This window comes from Amborella trichopoda, chromosome 6 (assembly GCF_054954075.1).
Source record: "Amborella trichopoda isolate Santa Cruz 75 chromosome 6, AtrichopodaSantaCruz75HAP2 v2.0, whole genome shotgun sequence".
Lineage (NCBI taxonomy): Eukaryota > Viridiplantae > Streptophyta > Magnoliopsida > Amborellales > Amborellaceae > Amborella > Amborella trichopoda.
The window spans coordinates 51,555,583-51,573,501 of record NC_142341.1 but is presented as its reverse complement, the minus strand read 5'-3'; the positions used below and the strand labels follow the sequence as shown (position 1 = coordinate 51,573,501).

Below are 17,919 nucleotides of genomic sequence, written 5' to 3'. Positions count from 1 at the left end.
TCACATTACAACTCCAATGACCAATGATATCATGGATGCATTTTATATCATCATCATCATCATCTGAGCTTTATCCCAACTATTTGGGGTTGGCTATACGAATCATGCTTCGCAATCAGGAACATGATTCATGATAGAGATGTGGCAGAAGTTTTACGTTGGTTGCCGACCTAACACAACCCTCCTCCTTTCTCATCCGGGCTTGGGACCGGCAAAGGCAGAGTTATTAAAATGCATTCCAAGTATAGGATGAAATTTCTAAGGGACTATGAAGGGCATACCTTTGCATTAGAATTGGCAGGCACTTTAACGGTGCGAAGAGTACAACAGGATATCCCTCTCATATACCATACACCATGATCTCAGGGGCCTTTATCAGGACAAGGCCATTCAAGAATCAGGCTAATTCTTGGCATGTGCAAATAGAGATCGCTATTTCAAATGATATGCCCATGCAAAATGGCTTTCAATGGTCTTGTAGTCTTGAAAAATCCACTATTCATTGTCATCTTCTTCACTCTATTTGCATCCGCCATGGAATCACTCTTTGATGTCCACATCCAAATGAAACTTGAGCTCTAGGTGCCAACTTTTCTCGAAATAAAAATATCAAGGATCAATTTCCAAATGGCGCATCCCACTCTACAATTCAATTGTTCGAAACAAGCACAATTTCAAAATCCTCCAATTATACGTAGCATTTTTTGTCCCCTCTTAATTTTTCTTTCGGATTCTTTTTGCCATCTCTAATTGAGAGTAGTGTTTCAAATATCAGTATCAGGCCCCGATTTGGCAGGGTCCAAGTCCAGATCCCCCACGCCTGACTCAGGGAGCTATATATATTTAAAATATTTAAAAAAACCAGGAAAATCAGAAGATGGGTTGTTCCTAGAGTTTTGTGCCCAGAATCACCAGCCTCTCAATTTAGTCCGCCTAAGGCAAGTCCCAAACCGGACATGCGATTTTTGAAACAGTGATTGAGATCTGTCTATGCTATCACCAAGGTCCAGGAAAGAATCCATTACCATGAATTTTAATGAATTACACAAAAAAATCAACAGACATACCACTTCAAGCTTAAGGTTTCGCCCTAAGCCTTCACCTCTATTGGCTTAACTCCATTATCCTTAAGCAGCAACCCTAACCCAACCCTCTCTTCTTGCTTAAGAATAGCTCCCCTCTTCTGATACAGAGGATTTGAAGTCAATACCTTCAATTCACTATCTCCCCTTATCTCTAAGACCTCAGGTAGCCCATTAATGCACCCTTTTGATAAACCCACATCGACCCTAATCACTTGATTATTACAAGCTCCATTAATCCCTGATTCTTGAATAGTGTGACCCACAATCAATCTCTTAGCTTCCGGAATCGCGCTCAGAGCATGTTCGAGAAGAGAACACTCGCAATTCTTCTCAGATTGCTCCGAAAATTTCCTTAACCAAACCAGAGAGTCCCTCCCTCTGACGAAGTCAGGCCCAAATCGCCCTTTTAACCCATTGATCCAATCCTTAACCTCCTCATTAATCCAATCAAAGCCAAGATAAGCATGACAAGGGAGGATCCCACCATGAACAAAAACACAGCCACCCACCAACAAAACAGTAGGGTTATCAGCTAAAAAACGTGTAGAAATTGGGCCTCCAGGTCTCAAAGCAGCTATTCTAGCCCTAATTCCAGGTGGGTAATTCTTGGGTACTCCAGTAAAAATGTTAATTTGCTTTTCCAATTCTTTACAAAGGCTTTTCATTTGAATTCCTATAGAAAACCAGTCACCCCAATTCTTGAATTCCTCAAGGCCAGCTTTTGTCACATACCTGAAATCCCCTTCTATGTTCATGATTTCATGGTTTCCCTGTAAAATCAAGAGCTTCCCATTCGATTTCTCCGCACCTTGCTTGAGTTTTTCTAAGAAATAAAGGAGCTTGAGCTCTTCACCTCCTCTGTCAAGGATATCGCCAAGCTGAACAACCATGGAGTCGCCTGCAATCCATCGATCATTTTCATCGATGATTTGAGCCATTTTCAGAGCTTGTTTCGCCTTTTGGAGATCGCCATGGAGGTCCCCAACTGCCAGCAAGCGAGGTTGAGATGGGTATGTGGATTTTTGTTGCTGTTGGGGCTTCTGATGAGAGAGAAAGAGTCCACTCACTGTGAAGTCGACAAAGGTGTCCACGAAGTTAGAGAGAGAGCAGGGCACGTCTTGGCAGATGGGGTCCATTGGATCAGGGATGCGGAGGTTGAAATGTCCGGTATATAGAGAGATAGAAGACAGGTGGAGATTGGGTTTGGGGTCTGGTGCGAGGTTGCTGGTTTAGAGAAAGAGAGAGGGATGGGTCTGGTGCGTGTGGGTGAGACAGATGGGTCTGGGGTATGTGTGTGTGAAAGAGAGAGAGAGGGAGAGAGAGGGAAGATGGGTCTGGTGTGTGTACCTCTGCGTGTGTGGGTGAGAGAGAAAGAGAGAGAGCGAGAGAGATGGAAGATGGGTCTGGTGTGTGCACCTCTGCGTGTGTGGGTGAGAGAGAAAGAGAGAGAGAGGGAGAGAGATGGAAGATGGGTCTGGTGTGTGTACCTCTGCGTGTGTGGGTGAGGGAGAGAGAGAGAGGGAGAGCGAGAGGTACGTGATAGGTCTAGAGAGAGAATTTGAATCCGTTTCTCACCCTTTATTCTAATAATAAATTGGTATGTAAGACAATGGATTAATCTCTCTCAAGAATCAGCCATTAGGATTGTTGTACCCTCCATTCCACGAGAAGAGTGCTTGTCACCTCTCTTTCTCTCTCTTGATTCTCAAATAAAGTGGCTCCTCTGTCTCTCTCTTAAGTCTACGAAGAAGTCGTTTCTCTCTCATCTGCAAAGGAAAAGCATGGCACACCGAGTTTGAAATAGAAAGGAAAGGAGATACTTTGTACTTTTCTCTCTCTACTTTCTGATTGAAATCTTCCCTCTCTCTTTAAAACTTGGTAAGTGATACTCTACCATTCTCTAAAACTAGCCAGATGAAACTCTCCCATTCTCTGCATCTGCCTTGAAAATGTCAATTTTGGTTACAAGGGAGATCCGCCCTATCAAATCGGGTTTAAAAATCATGATTTTTTTTCCAACTAGTTGGGCCGATTCCCACTATTTTAATCCGTTTTCAGATTTGGATAACTACTTCGATCCAGCTTGAATCAGCTATTCAGATCGATTTGGTGGGTGACCAATGTGGCGCTTTTCTCACCGACAAGTTTTCTATGCGTCTTCTATAGCATAAAACTTATATGCTCCTTCTATCTAGCCGTTCCATTTTTATTTGACGGTTGAGATGGTTTCAATCATAATGTCATACCTCTGCACTATCTTTTTTTTAAGAAACATCAAATTTTGGGTGTCCACTCCTCTTTTAAAGCATACCCGTAAAAATATAAAAATAATATTCTTAATAAAAATAAAATGATTAAAATGCTTTTGAAAGATTCAAGAGGTATTTGGTTATTACATTTTATTGAAAATTTACTTTTAATATTTGTTTTAAGGTGCCCCATTGGAATGACAGCAGTACCAAATTTCATATTCAAATAATTTTTTAAGAAAAACTATAAAAAAAATACTATGGAACATGATCTAGATCACATGATCAATGGCTTACTTGTTCTGAATTAAATGGCGGAGAAGAAAAACATATATCTTCCATGTAATAAGAGCAGTATAGAAGCCGTCGTCAGTTTTTTTGGTATACCAAATCTAGCAAAATCTAGATTTGGTACCAAAATCTAGTTTTTTATACCTCTCTTGCATAAATCTAGCAATAAGCAATATACCAAATCTTGTCATGGACGAGGTTATTATGTTTTTTCCTCTTTTTTATTGGAATACTTAAGAGCATTCACTTTTATGACTAATACGAACAAATAGTCCCTTTGTCCACTTGTATGAGAAAGTTCTTTCTCAAATCATATAAATTTAGAAAATTTATGTATGGATATAGTTTCAATGTTTTTATTATGTAATAGGTCAATTTCTTAATTATTTTTGCATAAATTACGATGAGACCACCTCTAACCGACGACCCTTTTTTTTTCTCTCTAAAATTATCACCCGTCCAACATTTTAGACACCAAACAAGTGAGAAATCTTGTAAGTGTTCAGCCATATCTAATAGAAAGGGCAGGTCCAGTAATACAAACATCGAACAAGTCGCTCCATGGTGTTTCGAAAAACCGGACTTAATATAAATAATTATCATTATTATTGAATCAATTATTATTTATTTAGTATAAATGAAATTTATTTAATGTAATTAATTATGTGTATTTTTTTTTGTTATTATTTATATTTAAATGTATTTTATTTTTAATATTTTTTATTTGATATTTTACTTTGTTATTTCTAATTTCTATTCTATTTCCATTATGTTTTTTGAGAAATTATCCCATCAAGTTCTCTATATTTTTAGAAGTACCAAAATCTCCTGTTTAATACACCTATATCCATATTCTCACCGTCACAGCTCCGATAGAGCTGTCAAGGGTTCCTTGGAAAAATTTTCCAGCAATTTCTTTCACTTTTGCCCTTGTTTTCAAGTTGAAAAATATTGTAAGCCAAGCAACAATTCATCAAAAGGGAAAGGCTCTTATATCATTAGCATGTTCATTTTCAAGATTTTCATATGTTTATAGATCGACTTCATTTTAACCATTTTTTAAATTTAAAATTTTATAATTAAATATAAAATTATATTTTGAGATAATCCTCAAAACATTTTACATCAAAATTATATACCATGATAAAATTTGAAGGTGCACCTTGCCTCTATACCTACCCATGCATCTATATGCCAACTGCACCCATTCAAATATGGAGAGCTTTATAAAATATATGTGATAATTGAAAATTTATATAATAAAATTATTTATTTTTAATATAAAAAAGTCAGAATCATTGATTATTAAATTTGAAATTTGATAAGCGAGAATGCGTCATTATTTAGACACAAAATCTAAAATAAAATTTTTTTAATATTATAACATTTTCATTTTTTAAATTTTATATTCAATAAATAATTACTAAAAATAAATTGTCTCATAATATACCATCCCATAAGAATTTTATCTGTTTTGGTGTTTTCAACGTTCTAAAAATCGAAAGTCTATAACTACGAGGCTATCTCGGTCATTTTATGAATATCCGGGGCTGTTTATGGGTTTAGGCGTTTGTTCCATCTGTGTTGACAGTTTAGGGTTTAAGGGCTCTGATCGTTACATCCGGGGTTTTTAGAGAGGGGGTGGTGTTTGTATAGAGCCTAAGTTTTAAACAATCAAATTAGAGCCTGTTCAAATGGTATCTAAAAATATGGTTTTAATATTGAAAATCTTTATGATAGTTTTTAAATATATTTTTATTTTTACTTATAAAGTTTAAAATTTAAAAAATAGTGTAGATCGATATATTTATAAAAATTTAAAAATTTTGAAAATTGACGGTCAAAAAATGAGTTCCAAAATATATTATTTTTAAAATTTGAAATCTATATTTTTCTCATGATTATGCATCTTCAAATAAAGATGATTAATTTAAAGATATTTGAGCACCAAAACGACCTCTTTTAATGAGCATTTTGATGTAGGCTCAAGTTTGATTGTTTAGAGCCTCGGCTCTATATATATAAACTTTTCCCTTTAGGGAGAGAAGCAACCTTGCAGGCGTGGTTCTAGAGAGAGAGACATGCTTAACTGTAGAGAGAGAAGGAAGCTTCATTCTAGAGAGAGAGACGTCCATCTGTAGAGAGCGTAGCGCCATTTATTGCGAGGGAGAGGCCCATTTCCTGAGAGAGAGTAGCCCATTTAGAGAGAGAAAGAGGTTCACCCTAGCGAGAGAAAGAGCCAATTTTACGATGAGTTTTCCGGGGGAAGAGCGTATTGTCTCAGATAGATTGCAGAGGAAATTGAACGATGTTAACCTTGAAGTTCAGAAGCAGCTCTCAGGAGTTCAAGACCATGTCAATTTCACTCTTCAGGTTTTGGGTTTTCTTCTCCATTTACTCTTCTTCATGCACAATTTATTTTGTCTGGAAAAAAAATGATTTTTATTGTTCTTTAATATTTATTTGATTTTTATTGTTCTCTGGTTCTTATGAATTCGTTGATTCATGAATCTTGAATCCTGACAAATGGGTTTCACTGATTTTTTTTTTCTTTGACCCCATTCTTCTGTTTCTTAGCTTTTATATAAAATATTGGACTGTCTATGAGAAAAATTAGTTTTACGCTTTTACCCATCTTTATTTTATTAAAAAAAATTGGATTTTTTTGGGGTAAATTTGTTCTTATTTTCCTTGAAGACACATGCATTATTGATTTTTTGCATTATTAGTATTTTTGGTTCCTTTCATCATTTTATTGTTTTGTTTCCTTAAATAACATCCGGTCTTAAGTTTTAGCTTTAAGAAAGCTCTCATTTATTTGTTTTGAGGAATAAGAAAGACCTCATTTTTTTGGAGCTTTTGAAATGTATGTGTTCTTTTTTTTTGGGGATAAAATCCTCTGTTTTGCTTTCTGATTTCCTTTGTAGAACCATGCATATTTCTGTTTGAGTATTTCATCTTTTTTTTTTTGGGGGGCGGGCCTTTGTGGTATGTATTATTTGAAAGCACCCATTAAATTATAGGTCATTTTTCATTTTCGTTGGTTTTGCATTAATTATTTATGGACTAGGTTCTGTAGAAAGTAACCCTTTCTATGCAATCTCTTAAGAAAATCTCTCTCTCTCTCTCTCTCTCTCTCTCTCTCTCTCTCTCAATCTATCTACCTACCTGTACATCCAAAGAAAAATGTAGTAAATTATAAAAAGATAAAACTTACCCAAGAATCAACCACCCTTTTACCGTCTCAAGTCAATGAGGTGCTTCTTACAGTCCATTGCACAGCTAGTTTTCATGTGTTAATATCTTATTTTCATATTTCATCCCTTTATATACTCATCCTTTTAGTTGGGGTTTCTTCTGATGAACTTCTACTGTAATGGTGGAATCAGCAAGCTTATTTCAAGTGTGCGCACGAATGTTTTGACCGAAGGAGAAGGCAGGAAGATATCAACGATTGTGTGGAGCATTGCAGCGTGCCTGTTATGCAAGCCAATGGCCTTGTTCAGGATGAGATGGCCAAGTTTCAGGTAATCTAATAAACTTGCATTATTAGGTTCTTTATGATAGAGACTTTGGCTTATAAATTCTTGTTTGCAGAGGACTGAGAGTGCATGAAATCTTCTTGAGTGCTATTGCATTATTTCTGCACATACATCTGAAAAAAAAAAAGAAAAAACAATTGAAACCTGTTTCAGTGGTCAGACCTATACATATTTTGTTCGAAATGATCTTGAAGGAAACTTTAAAAGTCACCATGGCCATATCTGAATATTTTTAAGAGTCATTGCTATTTGGTTAATCGGATTGAAATGTGTTTGGTATTGAATTTTCTCCTTGCAGTATGAATTCTTAGGTGAGCTCTTAAGAAGCAGTTGGAATGCAAATGAATGAACAAAGGCCTAGAGTTTTGGTCAATGCTACTTTCTCCTTCCTCCTGACATTGAAGTCAACAGATATTTCTAAAGCATTCTTGTTTTGTGAAACCCGGAGATAAAGTATAGGACCTCCAAAAGTGATTTTTCCATTGATGACCAAATATAACTGATTTACTTAATTTTTTTATAGTTTTGTAGATAGCTGTTTTATTGAAATTTAGAATATCATGAGAATGTTTGAAATAAAAAAATGGCATATCCAAATATACATTGACTTGCTGGCTGCAGATGGAGTAGGTGAATTCAATTTTTTTTGTGAAATGTTGGTTGTATTGTATTAATATATAAAGTTATAGCTTACAAAATGCCACCTTGTGTACAGAAATGGCAACATTGCCTGCTGTTTAAACTGACCCCACTCCCCCACCCCCCCCCCCCCCCCCCCCCGGGTGGCCTGTTTTTTCTTTGGCATGGGGGGCATAAAGGGAGAGAATGAGAGGGAATGGATTCACCTGTCTTTAATCTGCAATCCCTGTAAAGCATTTTTAGCACCCCACCCTAGAAAACTCGGGAGGGCAGTTTATGTGCGAGGAGGAGGGAAAGAGAAAGGGTATAAAAAGAGAGAGGCACCCCGATGGGATGTTCAGTCAGTGATTTAGCCAAGGTTCCCTGATCAAAATAGTACATCGGCTCTGGGCCACACTAATGAGGCCTTTGGAGTTCGAACTTAGAGCCCACAGGTCCTAGTTTTGCCAGTCTGTCCCCATTCACATGGTCCTCTCTCTAAACGTGTTTGAGAGAGGCATTTAGATGGTATAAATGGAGAGACACCCAGATGGCACACTGCATCCAGTGATTTAGCCAAGATTCCATGAACAATAGTAGCTCACCTTTGGGACACACTAAAGAGTCCTTTGGACTTTGAACTTAGAGCCCATAGCACCCAGTTTTGCCAGTCTGTCCCCATTCTCGTTGGCCTCCAAATGTGATTGAAAGAGATATTCAGTGGACTGATAATCACTTGAATTTGGTTGAAAAGGAGTTGAAGTCTCCGGGGCACAGTTGATGGATTTGAGGCACGAGAGATTATATTTTGAGAATCTATGGGGTGAATTCTATGATTTTGATAATCCAAAATCAAATAGTGAATTCTATGGTATTTTGCTTATGATTATGTTCACTTATTTCATTTTATAGTGGACAAGGAAAGGAGATCCGCTTTCAGTCGAACCCAGGCTATGATCTAACCATTAAACATGTCACATTATGTTGACGTCACTTCAAAGAACAGCTGTACGTCTCATTTTACCAAATGTGCCTGGGACTTTCAAGGAAAAATTGTGGTGAAAAAATCCATATACAAGAATGTCTTGTTAGATTCTTTCTCATGGTCATTCAACGAGTAGATGGTTATGTGATAAGTGATGGATTTTTGAACTTCTCAATGCGGTAATTTTTATGGCTACTACCTTGTCATAGTTAGGCATAACTTTGGCTCATCTATAATGCATCATCATGTATTAAAATGATCCAATCTTCTTCATAGTTCAGCAATGATGATCTTGATAATCACATTCTAGTTATCATCTTGTGGATCATCTGTTTCATTCTGATTTAATCAGCTGAATTCATCTCTCTAATCAAATGATTAATATATTTCAGCGATGCTCCTTTTCATTGAATAATGTGTTCGATACCATGAAATACACTTTGGTTATCATGATGGAGAAAATTTCACTTATCCTTCCCATCATATTCCTGCAGTATTAACGAGAAAAGTGTCGTACCGTGTTTCCCTTGTCAAAGAAGGATATGGGAGGGAAAGCCCAGTTTTATTAAAGCCATCAGGCGCTCGTTTCATTGTGTATCTGCTGTCTCAGTACTAGATTAAGCTGCTGTTCTTTGCGTTATACTTCAAAGAAAACGCTAGTCAGGAAAACACATTATTATGAAAACTGAAAATTGGCTATTACGGTCTCTTGTGCAGTCATCACCTGAATATGGACATATATCAGTATATAAATTGAATAAATAGCACAAAGCTTCAATATATTTGCTCAGAAAGAGTTCTTTTGATGCATCTAAAGATCCACTTGGATGTCCTTTAGATGAAGAAGTTTGAATTCGCATATCTTGGTGAACTTAGATTGACATCAACTCAACCTGATATATTGGCAAAACAGAGGTAGTTCAATCTGTGATACGACTTTTATTCATCACCATTTCTTATTGCATCAAATTTTCTTTCTTTTATTTATTTTCTTGATGGTTACATTAGAATGGTGGTTTTCAGAGGAATTGTGCTATGTGAACCATAAAAAGAAAGGGAATTGTGTGGATGTGTTTGCATATTTTCATTTTCATGGTAGTGGACATTTGTTTTTTATTGGATCAGTACATCAGCTTCAACCTGTCATTTTATGTAGGAGACCCATTCATTGCTGGATCTTGTGGATAGACTCTCTCTCTCTCTGTGCATGAGTGTGCGCTGGCATGCATGAACCAACATAAGTTGCATTCCATTGCTAGTGATATAGTTGTAGTGCAGTGGCATTCACTCTCTAAACTGGACTGATTTGATCTCTCTGCTAGTGATATAATTCTGTGTAGTGGCATTCACTCTCTCAAAGATGGACTGATTTGATCTCGTTCTCTCTGCCAGGAGCGCTTGAATCGATCTTTAATGGTCTGCCAAGACAAGTTAGAGACAGCGAAATTGCAACCACAACTGGGGACTGCCATGAACCAGCTGGAATCATGTGTGGACCATGCCATTCAAGACAACATTCGGATGTTGCCTCATATTGTGGACAGGCTAAAGAAAGCCCTTGCCATGCCCAGAGATGAAGCCAAGTTATAGCCATGTTTGGCTTCCAAAAAACCTTATAGATTTTCCCTTTTTCAGTTTATTTGAGAGAAGGAAGATTTTGTCTACGAAGATTAGTTTTCTATTTCGGTTTTTGAAATTTGTTTCTCTTAATTGAAATATTAGTCATCTCTGATACATCTGTATTTTTTGTGACAAAAATATGCTGAGTTTTGCATGGGGCTTTCTCCCCATTCAATAATATATAATATATAATTGCACTTTTTTTTGAGATTTGATTCATCTTCTATTTCTATGAATACAGATGACAGGTTTCTCTCTCTCTGTCTTTAGAATTTCGATTAGTGAATGGAGAGCAATTTGCTAGCAATTGATAATGGATATGAAAGTTAAAAGTTGCATATAATTTGTTATATTACAATTTTAATATTCAATATAAATTATTGGCAGATCTATATTTATAAAAGTCTAGATACATTTCTGTTGTGTATAGCTTGAATTCCTATTTAGTACATACAATAAATTTTATTATGTAATAAATAACACATCAATTAAATATAATGAAATCTTAGTGATTATTCAATAAATTTCCGACGAAAAAGACAACACAATAATAATATCACAATAACGAGAATTGTGACTAAGGTTTAGAGTTACATTCGCCAATACAGAGTTACAAAGTTCTCAACAGCATTGAGAATTTTGGGTTGGGCTTTAAGGACAATTAGGCTTCTCATTTGAAAAGTTCACCACCATGAAACAGGCACACAGCTACACAGTTTGAAGCTAAAAAAGTTCATCCTCCAGCTGCAGTATATCGTACATTTTCTCTCATGGGTAAAGCCCAATCAAGGAGTAATTTTGGGACCCCAGGACCTGGGGATGTAATCTATTCAACCTATAGGAACCGACACTTGGTGTAACAGAGTAAAAAGACTTGGGTAGCCAGCACGAGTGCTTGAGTCTTGAGAGTGGCCACTATGTGAATAAGAAGCCAAACATTAAGACTGTCTCCAGCTCACCCTCCCAAGACCAACACCGGGTTATAATTCTTAGTTTATTCAACCCATGTATTAACTTCACAAGTGCAGCTTCAGAGTCTTGAGAGTGGCCACTTTGTGAATAAAAAGCCAAAACTTAAAACCGTCTCCAGCTCACCCTTCCCAAGACCCTGCGTAGGCAAGATCAATACCAGGTTACAGCTCTTAGTCCATTCAACCCATGTATTAACCTCGATAGAAGGAATTCAATTGCATTTTCCATGCACTAGAAAAAATAATAATGTTATTCAATTTTTGGAAGGTGAGATCTTAGTGTTATAAAACTCTAATTTTTTTTTTTCGAATTTTTTATTTTGAAAATATTCAGCTAGGAATTCGTTAGTGGTTCTCAAACTTTCAATTTGAAAAAAATTTCCCAAGTAGGTCCTCTACCGAATGGAGTAGGAGTATCATGTTGCTGCCTGGGGAGTATAGTACACGCGCTCAATAATATCCACCAAAATATTGGGAAAAGACAGCCCGGGCTTGCCCTCAACCCTAACCTGGCCTGAAAATTTAGTAAATATGTAAAAATATACTAGTTATATTAAATATATATTTATATGGAGTCTGGCCCCACAACCCAAGCTCAAGACTCAATCCTTTTGTCTTGGTCCGGGGACAGTCCCGGCCTGGCCCAAAATCAGGACTTGGGGCCAGGGCCTGATCAACATATGTTTGGTCACACGCTTGGGCAAGGGCCATTAACATCCCAATAACAAGGTCATGCATGTTACATATCTATCAACACACATTACCCATTGCCAGTGCTTATCAGAAACAAAATATAAGGGGTCACTGGTGATCTTTGCAGCACGTTGGATAAAAGCATCCACTGAAAAAGAGAGGAGCTTCAAACGTGCTATTATTTTAAAACAATCCAGCACAACATTACCATAAAGCCAGTTATAATTCGCTACCCGGTGAAAAGATCTAAGTCATTCATCAAGAAACCCAGCATCAAGAAAGAGAGGCTTAAGAGGCTGAAGGGGAACTGGTGCTAGAATTTTCTTGCTTCTTAAGCTCGTCAAACTTGTCAATCGCAACCTGTAGCTCATCTGTGCCTCCAACTGCTTTCATGGTGTAAAAATACACACCCAACACAAAACCCGTTAGGCCCCCAGCGACTATCACATTCTTGGTCTTCGGCGCCAATCCTGCAAACCCAGCCATTATGGGCTCACCAACCTGGTCAGACATGGGGGTTGAAAACAGAGACAGCTAATGAGAGGTCAGACATGAGGAGTAAAACAGAGACAGCTAATGAGAGAGAGATCCTATCCTGATACAAGGATCATGAGTTCAATTTACTGTATGCTTCATCAAGTAGCATACATAAGGAAATCATTAAATTACACAGGAGAAATTCTTTGGCACCAATGTTACCTTAAAAAGTGATTAAGGGATATGTCCTTACACTATGATGAAGGAGCCAATGTGAACTCACTCTCTTTTAAAGAACTGCACTGGTCAGTAAACCTGTCCAAGTTCTAATTCAATCCAATATCAAGTGCTCCTATCCTGTCTGAATACATACACATATGACATATATATATGCTTGCATGTGTGGATCAAATATGATACACAGAGGCAGATGCATGGATGCATCCCACCATCACACATGTATACATTTATATATAGCGGTATTACCATGAGTGATGAAACACCAAATGCAGAAAGGCCAAATCTCCCAACCCATTTAATGAGTACAAGCAGTACCAAGTAGCCATGCCTCCAATTGGTAGGACTCGCATGTCAATCTGGCCTAACCATCTATACATAAACATTCATAGACATTTATCATACATATTTTAAGGTGTATAAACTGAGGAGTCATGGGCCTATGATAAGCTGAGTTCAAAAGCTCAAAGTTGTAGAAGCATCCAAAGATAAGTAAAACATTTGAATTTTTTTTCATAAAGTTAACTGGTGTATTGAGTAAAAAGAAATACAGCAAGGTTCGAACACCCACAAGTCGGGTGTTCGAGTAAACCCTTTACAGGGCTAAAAAATTTAAAACAAAGATTATACAAAGCTTAAGGAAGTCGCTAGGCAAGAGGCTAAGGGGGGGGAACATTTGAATTTTGAAAGTAGAAGCTCAAAGAACAGCTCACAATTTTTTTATTAATGGCATAAATACAATTACAATGGGGGTACATGATCAAATACACATACAATCTATTGGAGAGAAGGATCTAATTCCCAAAAACATGTTCTTTAAGAAAAATGTTCTAATGCCTATGAGTCAACAAGCTTGTTAGTGGCCCACTCATGCATAAATTCTAAGGTCTGTATTCCCATTATAGCCTTAGGAATCTAAATCATTCTCATCTTCGTAACCATCATCGTCGTCATCAATGCCCTCATAGTCATCACCACTCTGAAGACCGACATCCCCCACACTCGGGCTATGTACAGCACTCTCTGGAATTGCATCGTCATCATCAACTTCATACTCTATGTCCATCCAACTAACCACCTCACTCTGTATTTGCAAAAAATTACATTAAGTACAAATTGCCTTCTGCCATCATTTATAATACCGTAATTGAATCTCAGAATCAGAAAACAAACCTCATCAAGTAGTGGGGCCTGGATTTCTGTCTCTACAACCCATTCATCCAATGGATCCTCTGTGAAAATATTGTCTAGTCGGATGGGGTTGTATGTCCATGGTTCTCCCATTTTCATTTGACGATCTTTCAACCTCAAGTTGTAATGGACATAAACCAAATCATTTAAACGCTCTTGAGCAAGGCGATTCCTCTTCTTTGTATGAATTTGATCAAAAGAACTCCAATTGCGTTCACAACCAGAAGAAGTACAAGTTTGGCTCAATATACGAATAGCTATGCGTTGTAGAGTAGGGCAACACATGCCATATGATTGCCACCATGCGGCTGAAAGAAATGGACCATATCAATAATATTAATACCTAAAAAGTTAAATGTCAATTAGGATCCAAAAAAAAAAGTTAAACCTTTCAAAGTTCACTTCACGAAATTAATCAAAGCTTTCTTCTCACCTGGAGTTAACTTATCCCTAGTTCTCACGGCCAAATCTGATCCAAAGTCTTCTTGAGCATTCCTATACATATCAATCTAAAAGATAATGAAAAGAAATATATATATTAAAAACATATAGAATAAAAAAACTAATGAGTTAACTATTAAGTTCGTAGTATCTGTTATTAGCACAAACTTTAGTACCTCTTGGGCCGCACGTATCTGCTTCAGCTTATCAGGCTCTAGACGCACAATGCAATCGTTCAATCCCCGTTGTAACTCAGGGCGCTAAGAGCAATATTTAATTAACAGACTTAGTTACTCTTAGGTAACATCAAATTCATATATCCTCTTTGAATTAGACAGATACATTTGCACAACATACCTCAGGGATGTCTACTCGATACCGAAATGCAGGGTTGAGAAAATGTGCAGCTGCATGCAAAGGATGGTGCAGTTGGCTTTCCCATCTCTCATCTATTTTCCTCCAATACGGTCCATACTTCCTTTCATCTTCATGTGCTTCTTTGATGGCCAACTTGGCTCTATCCATTGCCTCATAAATATAACCCATAGTTGGTTTCTCATCACCATCTACCATTCGAAGAACCCTCACCAAAGGAATAACTGACTTCTGAACTTCTTCAACCTTCCTCCAAAATGATGCATCTAAAATAATCTTTTCAACTTCCCTAGCTTCAGGAGTCTTTGTATGGTAGGATTCCTTCCACTTATCACACAAAATCATACGTTTAAGCCCAGCCCTATGCTCCACCAAGCTTTGCAAAGTGAGAAAATTAGTAGCAAACCTGGTAATTCCTGGTCGAAGGAGGTCCTTACCACCAGTATGGTACCTCATCAAACTCAATACCCCAGAATGATTATATATAAATTTGGTTATCTTCTTTCCTTTAGTTAGACAATCAGCTACCTTTTTCATCTTTCCAATACTCTCCAGGACTAAGTCAAGGCTATGGGCAACACAAGGGGTCCAAAAGATATTTTTCCTATTTGCTTCTAGTAATCTTCCTGCTGCCACATAATTGGCCGAATTTTCAGTCACAACTTGCACCACATTCTCCTCTCCCACCTCCTTAACAATCTCATCGAGCAGTTTAAAGAGACTTTTAGGATCCTTAACTATATCAGAAGCATCTACAGACCTAACAAAATAGATTCCTCGCGGGCAATAAACCAAAAAATTGATCAAAGTTTTCCCCTTACCATCTTCCCACCCATCTGACATGACAGTGCATCCAGTGTTAGCCCATGATGCTTTCAATTCTTTAAATGATTCTCTAATACTTAGAACCTTATTCTTCAAAAGAATCCCGGCTATCTCCTTACCCGATGGAGGTTTCAAGCCAGGCCCATAACTCCCCACTACATCTAACATCTTCTTAAAATACTGTGAGTTTATTGAGTTAAAGGGTATGGCACAATGATAGAAGAAGTCAGAAATCGCGATATGTGCTTTGTGTCGAGCTTGATTGTTATCCCAGAAAGATTTAAGTTTCAGTTGTGTAGATCTAGGCTCAAAGAATGAATTCAACCGACCAGCACCACCAACACTAGCGCCTACACTACAAGTACTAGGTACAATACTAAGACAATGTGCTCCTTGTAGGCTCTTCCCTTTTGATCCTCTTGCCGAACCCTCATCTACTAATTCCTTTCCCTTTCTTTTACGATCCGACAAAGTATTTTCTTCACCAGAAAAATCAGTAGTTATATTTGCTCCTTGTAATATAGCTCTTTTTCTCTCCTTTGCAGCTTGTATTGCCTCCAAGTTGGCCCTCATGATTCTTGTAATTTCCTCATTCACTTTAGTACATGGAGCTGCATCCCCTCTAATCTTTGCAAGGTGTTGTTTTAGACGATTTATACCACCATAAAGTACTTTCCCACAATAATTGCACCTGACAATTTTCTTATTGCCATCAACAGGGATGCAGTGTTGCCAACCAATATCTTCACAGGAATTGCGGCGAGGCATTTTCCTCATGTATAGCTATTGGTGCTGCTATAACCAGAAATAAAATAAATAAAGGTTAACAAAAAAATTGGAAAATAGATTTCTACTCCTTTAATTTAATTATAACAAAATATAAAAAAGAGAACTCGAATCAAATACAGATAAATATAATTTAAATATAATCCATGTGTTTGTTTTTGCAGATATATATGCCTGCATATGTGCACACATGTCTATGTGCATATACATGCACGTAACCAGCTCATAAAACTTGGATCATGGGTGTCTCTCCTAGAATTCATTTAGCTGAGATGCATGGCCTGGCTATGTAAGGATCAATCCCAATGGAAGTCAGATAATCATAACTCATCCTTACAATACTAGTCTTTCAATTGAGGAAGTATTGTGAGGCTACTAGGCAGGGTTATTGGCATGCCAATGTGTTAGTCAGTCAATTTGATTCTGAAGTTGTGTTGTGATCCTTGCTTCCCAGTCTCAGTTGTGTTTGTGAATGAAGCATTTCAATATTTGCTACCTCACTGTCCTCCTCCTGGTGTTTCAAAAATCTGAGACTTGGCTCAGGACTTGCCCATGTCAGCTACGCTCGGCGCCCTGGCAACGGTAGTTGCCAAGGCAAAACCTCAGAACTTGCCTCAGTCTCTGCCTTTTAGTAGTTTTTTTTTAAAATCACCAGTCCTTCTGAACTTGGCCAAGTTAGACTGGACGACTCGGGCTCGGGGGGACGCTGGCGACTCCCAGCCCAAGCCCGTGTTTTTTAACGCCAAAGAAAGGAATTCATTTCAAATGAACTTGAAGGGCTAAGAAAAATGGTTGCCAATTCAATGCATTAGTAAGTGTACAAGGAGAGTAGACAACATTGTTTTTACTGATAATCACTCCAAGCGACTGTGCAAAATTCCAATTACCGATAAAACAGAAAAAAAAAAGAAGGAAAGCATTCCGTCAATCAACTAACTTTAACAAAAATTTAAAAAGAATTTTTGCTAAGAAAACATTTTTAACCATTAAAATAAAAATAAATAGCATATGAATCATTTATTCCAAACAAGCAGTTCACGCTCAGGAAACCACAACTCAATAATGAATGCATAAAAAAATCATCAAAACGGGATGGGGTTTCTATGAATCTAAAGATATCCACAAAAAAACTAAAATTCATGAATTCATAGACCAAAAAATTCATCAAATAACCACTCCATTCCTATTAACATGAAACAGCATGCACAGCCAACAGAGATATAGATCACACATAAATCAATCATCCACGGAAAAATCACCATCAAAGTCAAAACTTACGAGCTATAACCACCCAAAAAATAAAAAAAAATATCATGCTAAGAAATAGCCATCGAGCACAAAGAAATCAGGCTCAAAAGAATCGTCATCAACAACAAGAGCTAGGGAAAAACCCACAAATAAACAAACCCACCCTCAAAATCCAAAAATTAGGGCAAAATTTAACAGTTAAATATTAGGGCTAAAATCACCAAGAAAGGGTACCTGAATCTCTTGTTTCCCTTTCGACTGAAAATGGAGGGAGACACGCGGAAA

At 37.3% G+C, this 17,919-nt stretch overlaps 3 protein-coding genes across 13 annotated transcripts; 1 reads left to right on the top strand and 2 right to left on the bottom strand.

The window, feature by feature from the left end:
• Positions 1–255: 255 nt before the first annotated feature.
• Positions 256–3,223, bottom strand: LOC18448658 (Calcineurin-like metallo-phosphoesterase superfamily protein). The gene has a single exon (XM_006858719.4). The coding sequence runs from the start codon at positions 2,219–2,221 to the stop codon at positions 1,091–1,093; it is 1,131 nt and encodes a 376-aa protein (XP_006858781.1). The 5' UTR covers positions 2,222–3,223; the 3' UTR covers positions 256–1,090.
• A 1,960-nt stretch (positions 3,224–5,183) lies between these two features.
• LOC18448659 (DUF842-domain containing protein) lies at positions 5,184–10,598 on the top strand. The gene is made up of 3 exons (XM_006858720.4): positions 5,184–5,998; positions 7,015–7,152; positions 10,163–10,598. The coding sequence occupies exons 1-3, from the start codon at positions 5,876–5,878 to the stop codon at positions 10,358–10,360; spliced, it is 459 nt and encodes a 152-aa protein (XP_006858782.1). The 5' UTR covers positions 5,184–5,875; the 3' UTR covers positions 10,361–10,598.
• A 1,509-nt stretch (positions 10,599–12,107) lies between these two features.
• Positions 12,108–17,919, bottom strand: LOC18448660 (uncharacterized). Of its 11 annotated transcripts, none has more exons than XM_020676287.2 (6): positions 17,869–17,919; positions 14,758–16,392; positions 14,577–14,660; positions 14,393–14,468; positions 13,942–14,267; positions 12,108–13,852 (listed from the first exon to the last, which is right to left on the bottom strand). In XM_020676287.2, the coding sequence occupies exons 2-6, from the start codon at positions 16,375–16,377 to the stop codon at positions 13,676–13,678; spliced, it is 2,283 nt and encodes a 760-aa protein (XP_020531946.1). In that variant the 5' UTR covers positions 16,378–16,392; positions 17,869–17,919; the 3' UTR covers positions 12,108–13,675. The 11 variants fall into 11 exon arrangements, 6 of the variants coding, with proteins under 6 accessions (XP_020531946.1, XP_020531947.1, XP_020531949.1 ...); XR_016057357.1 differs by having other exon boundaries at positions 13,466–13,852; positions 14,393–14,454; positions 14,758–16,395; positions 17,665–17,919; XR_016057360.1 differs by having other exon boundaries at positions 13,466–13,852; positions 14,393–14,454; positions 17,665–17,919.

Coding starts and splice junctions, on each gene's coding strand:
- LOC18448658 (XM_006858719.4), bottom strand. CDS start 2,221: ATGGACCCCATCTGCCAAGACGTGCCCTGCTCTCTCTCTAACTTCGTG.
- LOC18448659 (XM_006858720.4), top strand. CDS start 5,876: ATGAGTTTTCCGGGGGAAGAGCGTATTGTCTCAGATAGATTGCAGAGG. Junction 5,999..7,014: donor ATGTCAATTTCACTCTTCAG/GTTTTGGGTTTT, acceptor TGGTGGAATCAG/CAAGCTTATTTCAAGTGTGC. Junction 7,153..10,162: donor ATGAGATGGCCAAGTTTCAG/GTAATCTAATAA, acceptor TCTCTCTGCCAG/GAGCGCTTGAATCGATCTTT.
- LOC18448660 (XM_020676287.2), bottom strand. CDS start 16,377: ATGAGGAAAATGCCTCGCCGCAATTCCTGTGAAGATATTGGTTGGCAA. Junction 14,268..14,392: donor TAGGGATAAGTTAACTCCAG/GTGAGAAGAAAG, acceptor CATTTCTTTCAG/CCGCATGGTGGCAATCATAT. Junction 13,853..13,941: donor AGGCCCCACTACTTGATGAG/GTTTGTTTTCTG, acceptor TTGCAAATACAG/AGTGAGGTGGTTAGTTGGAT.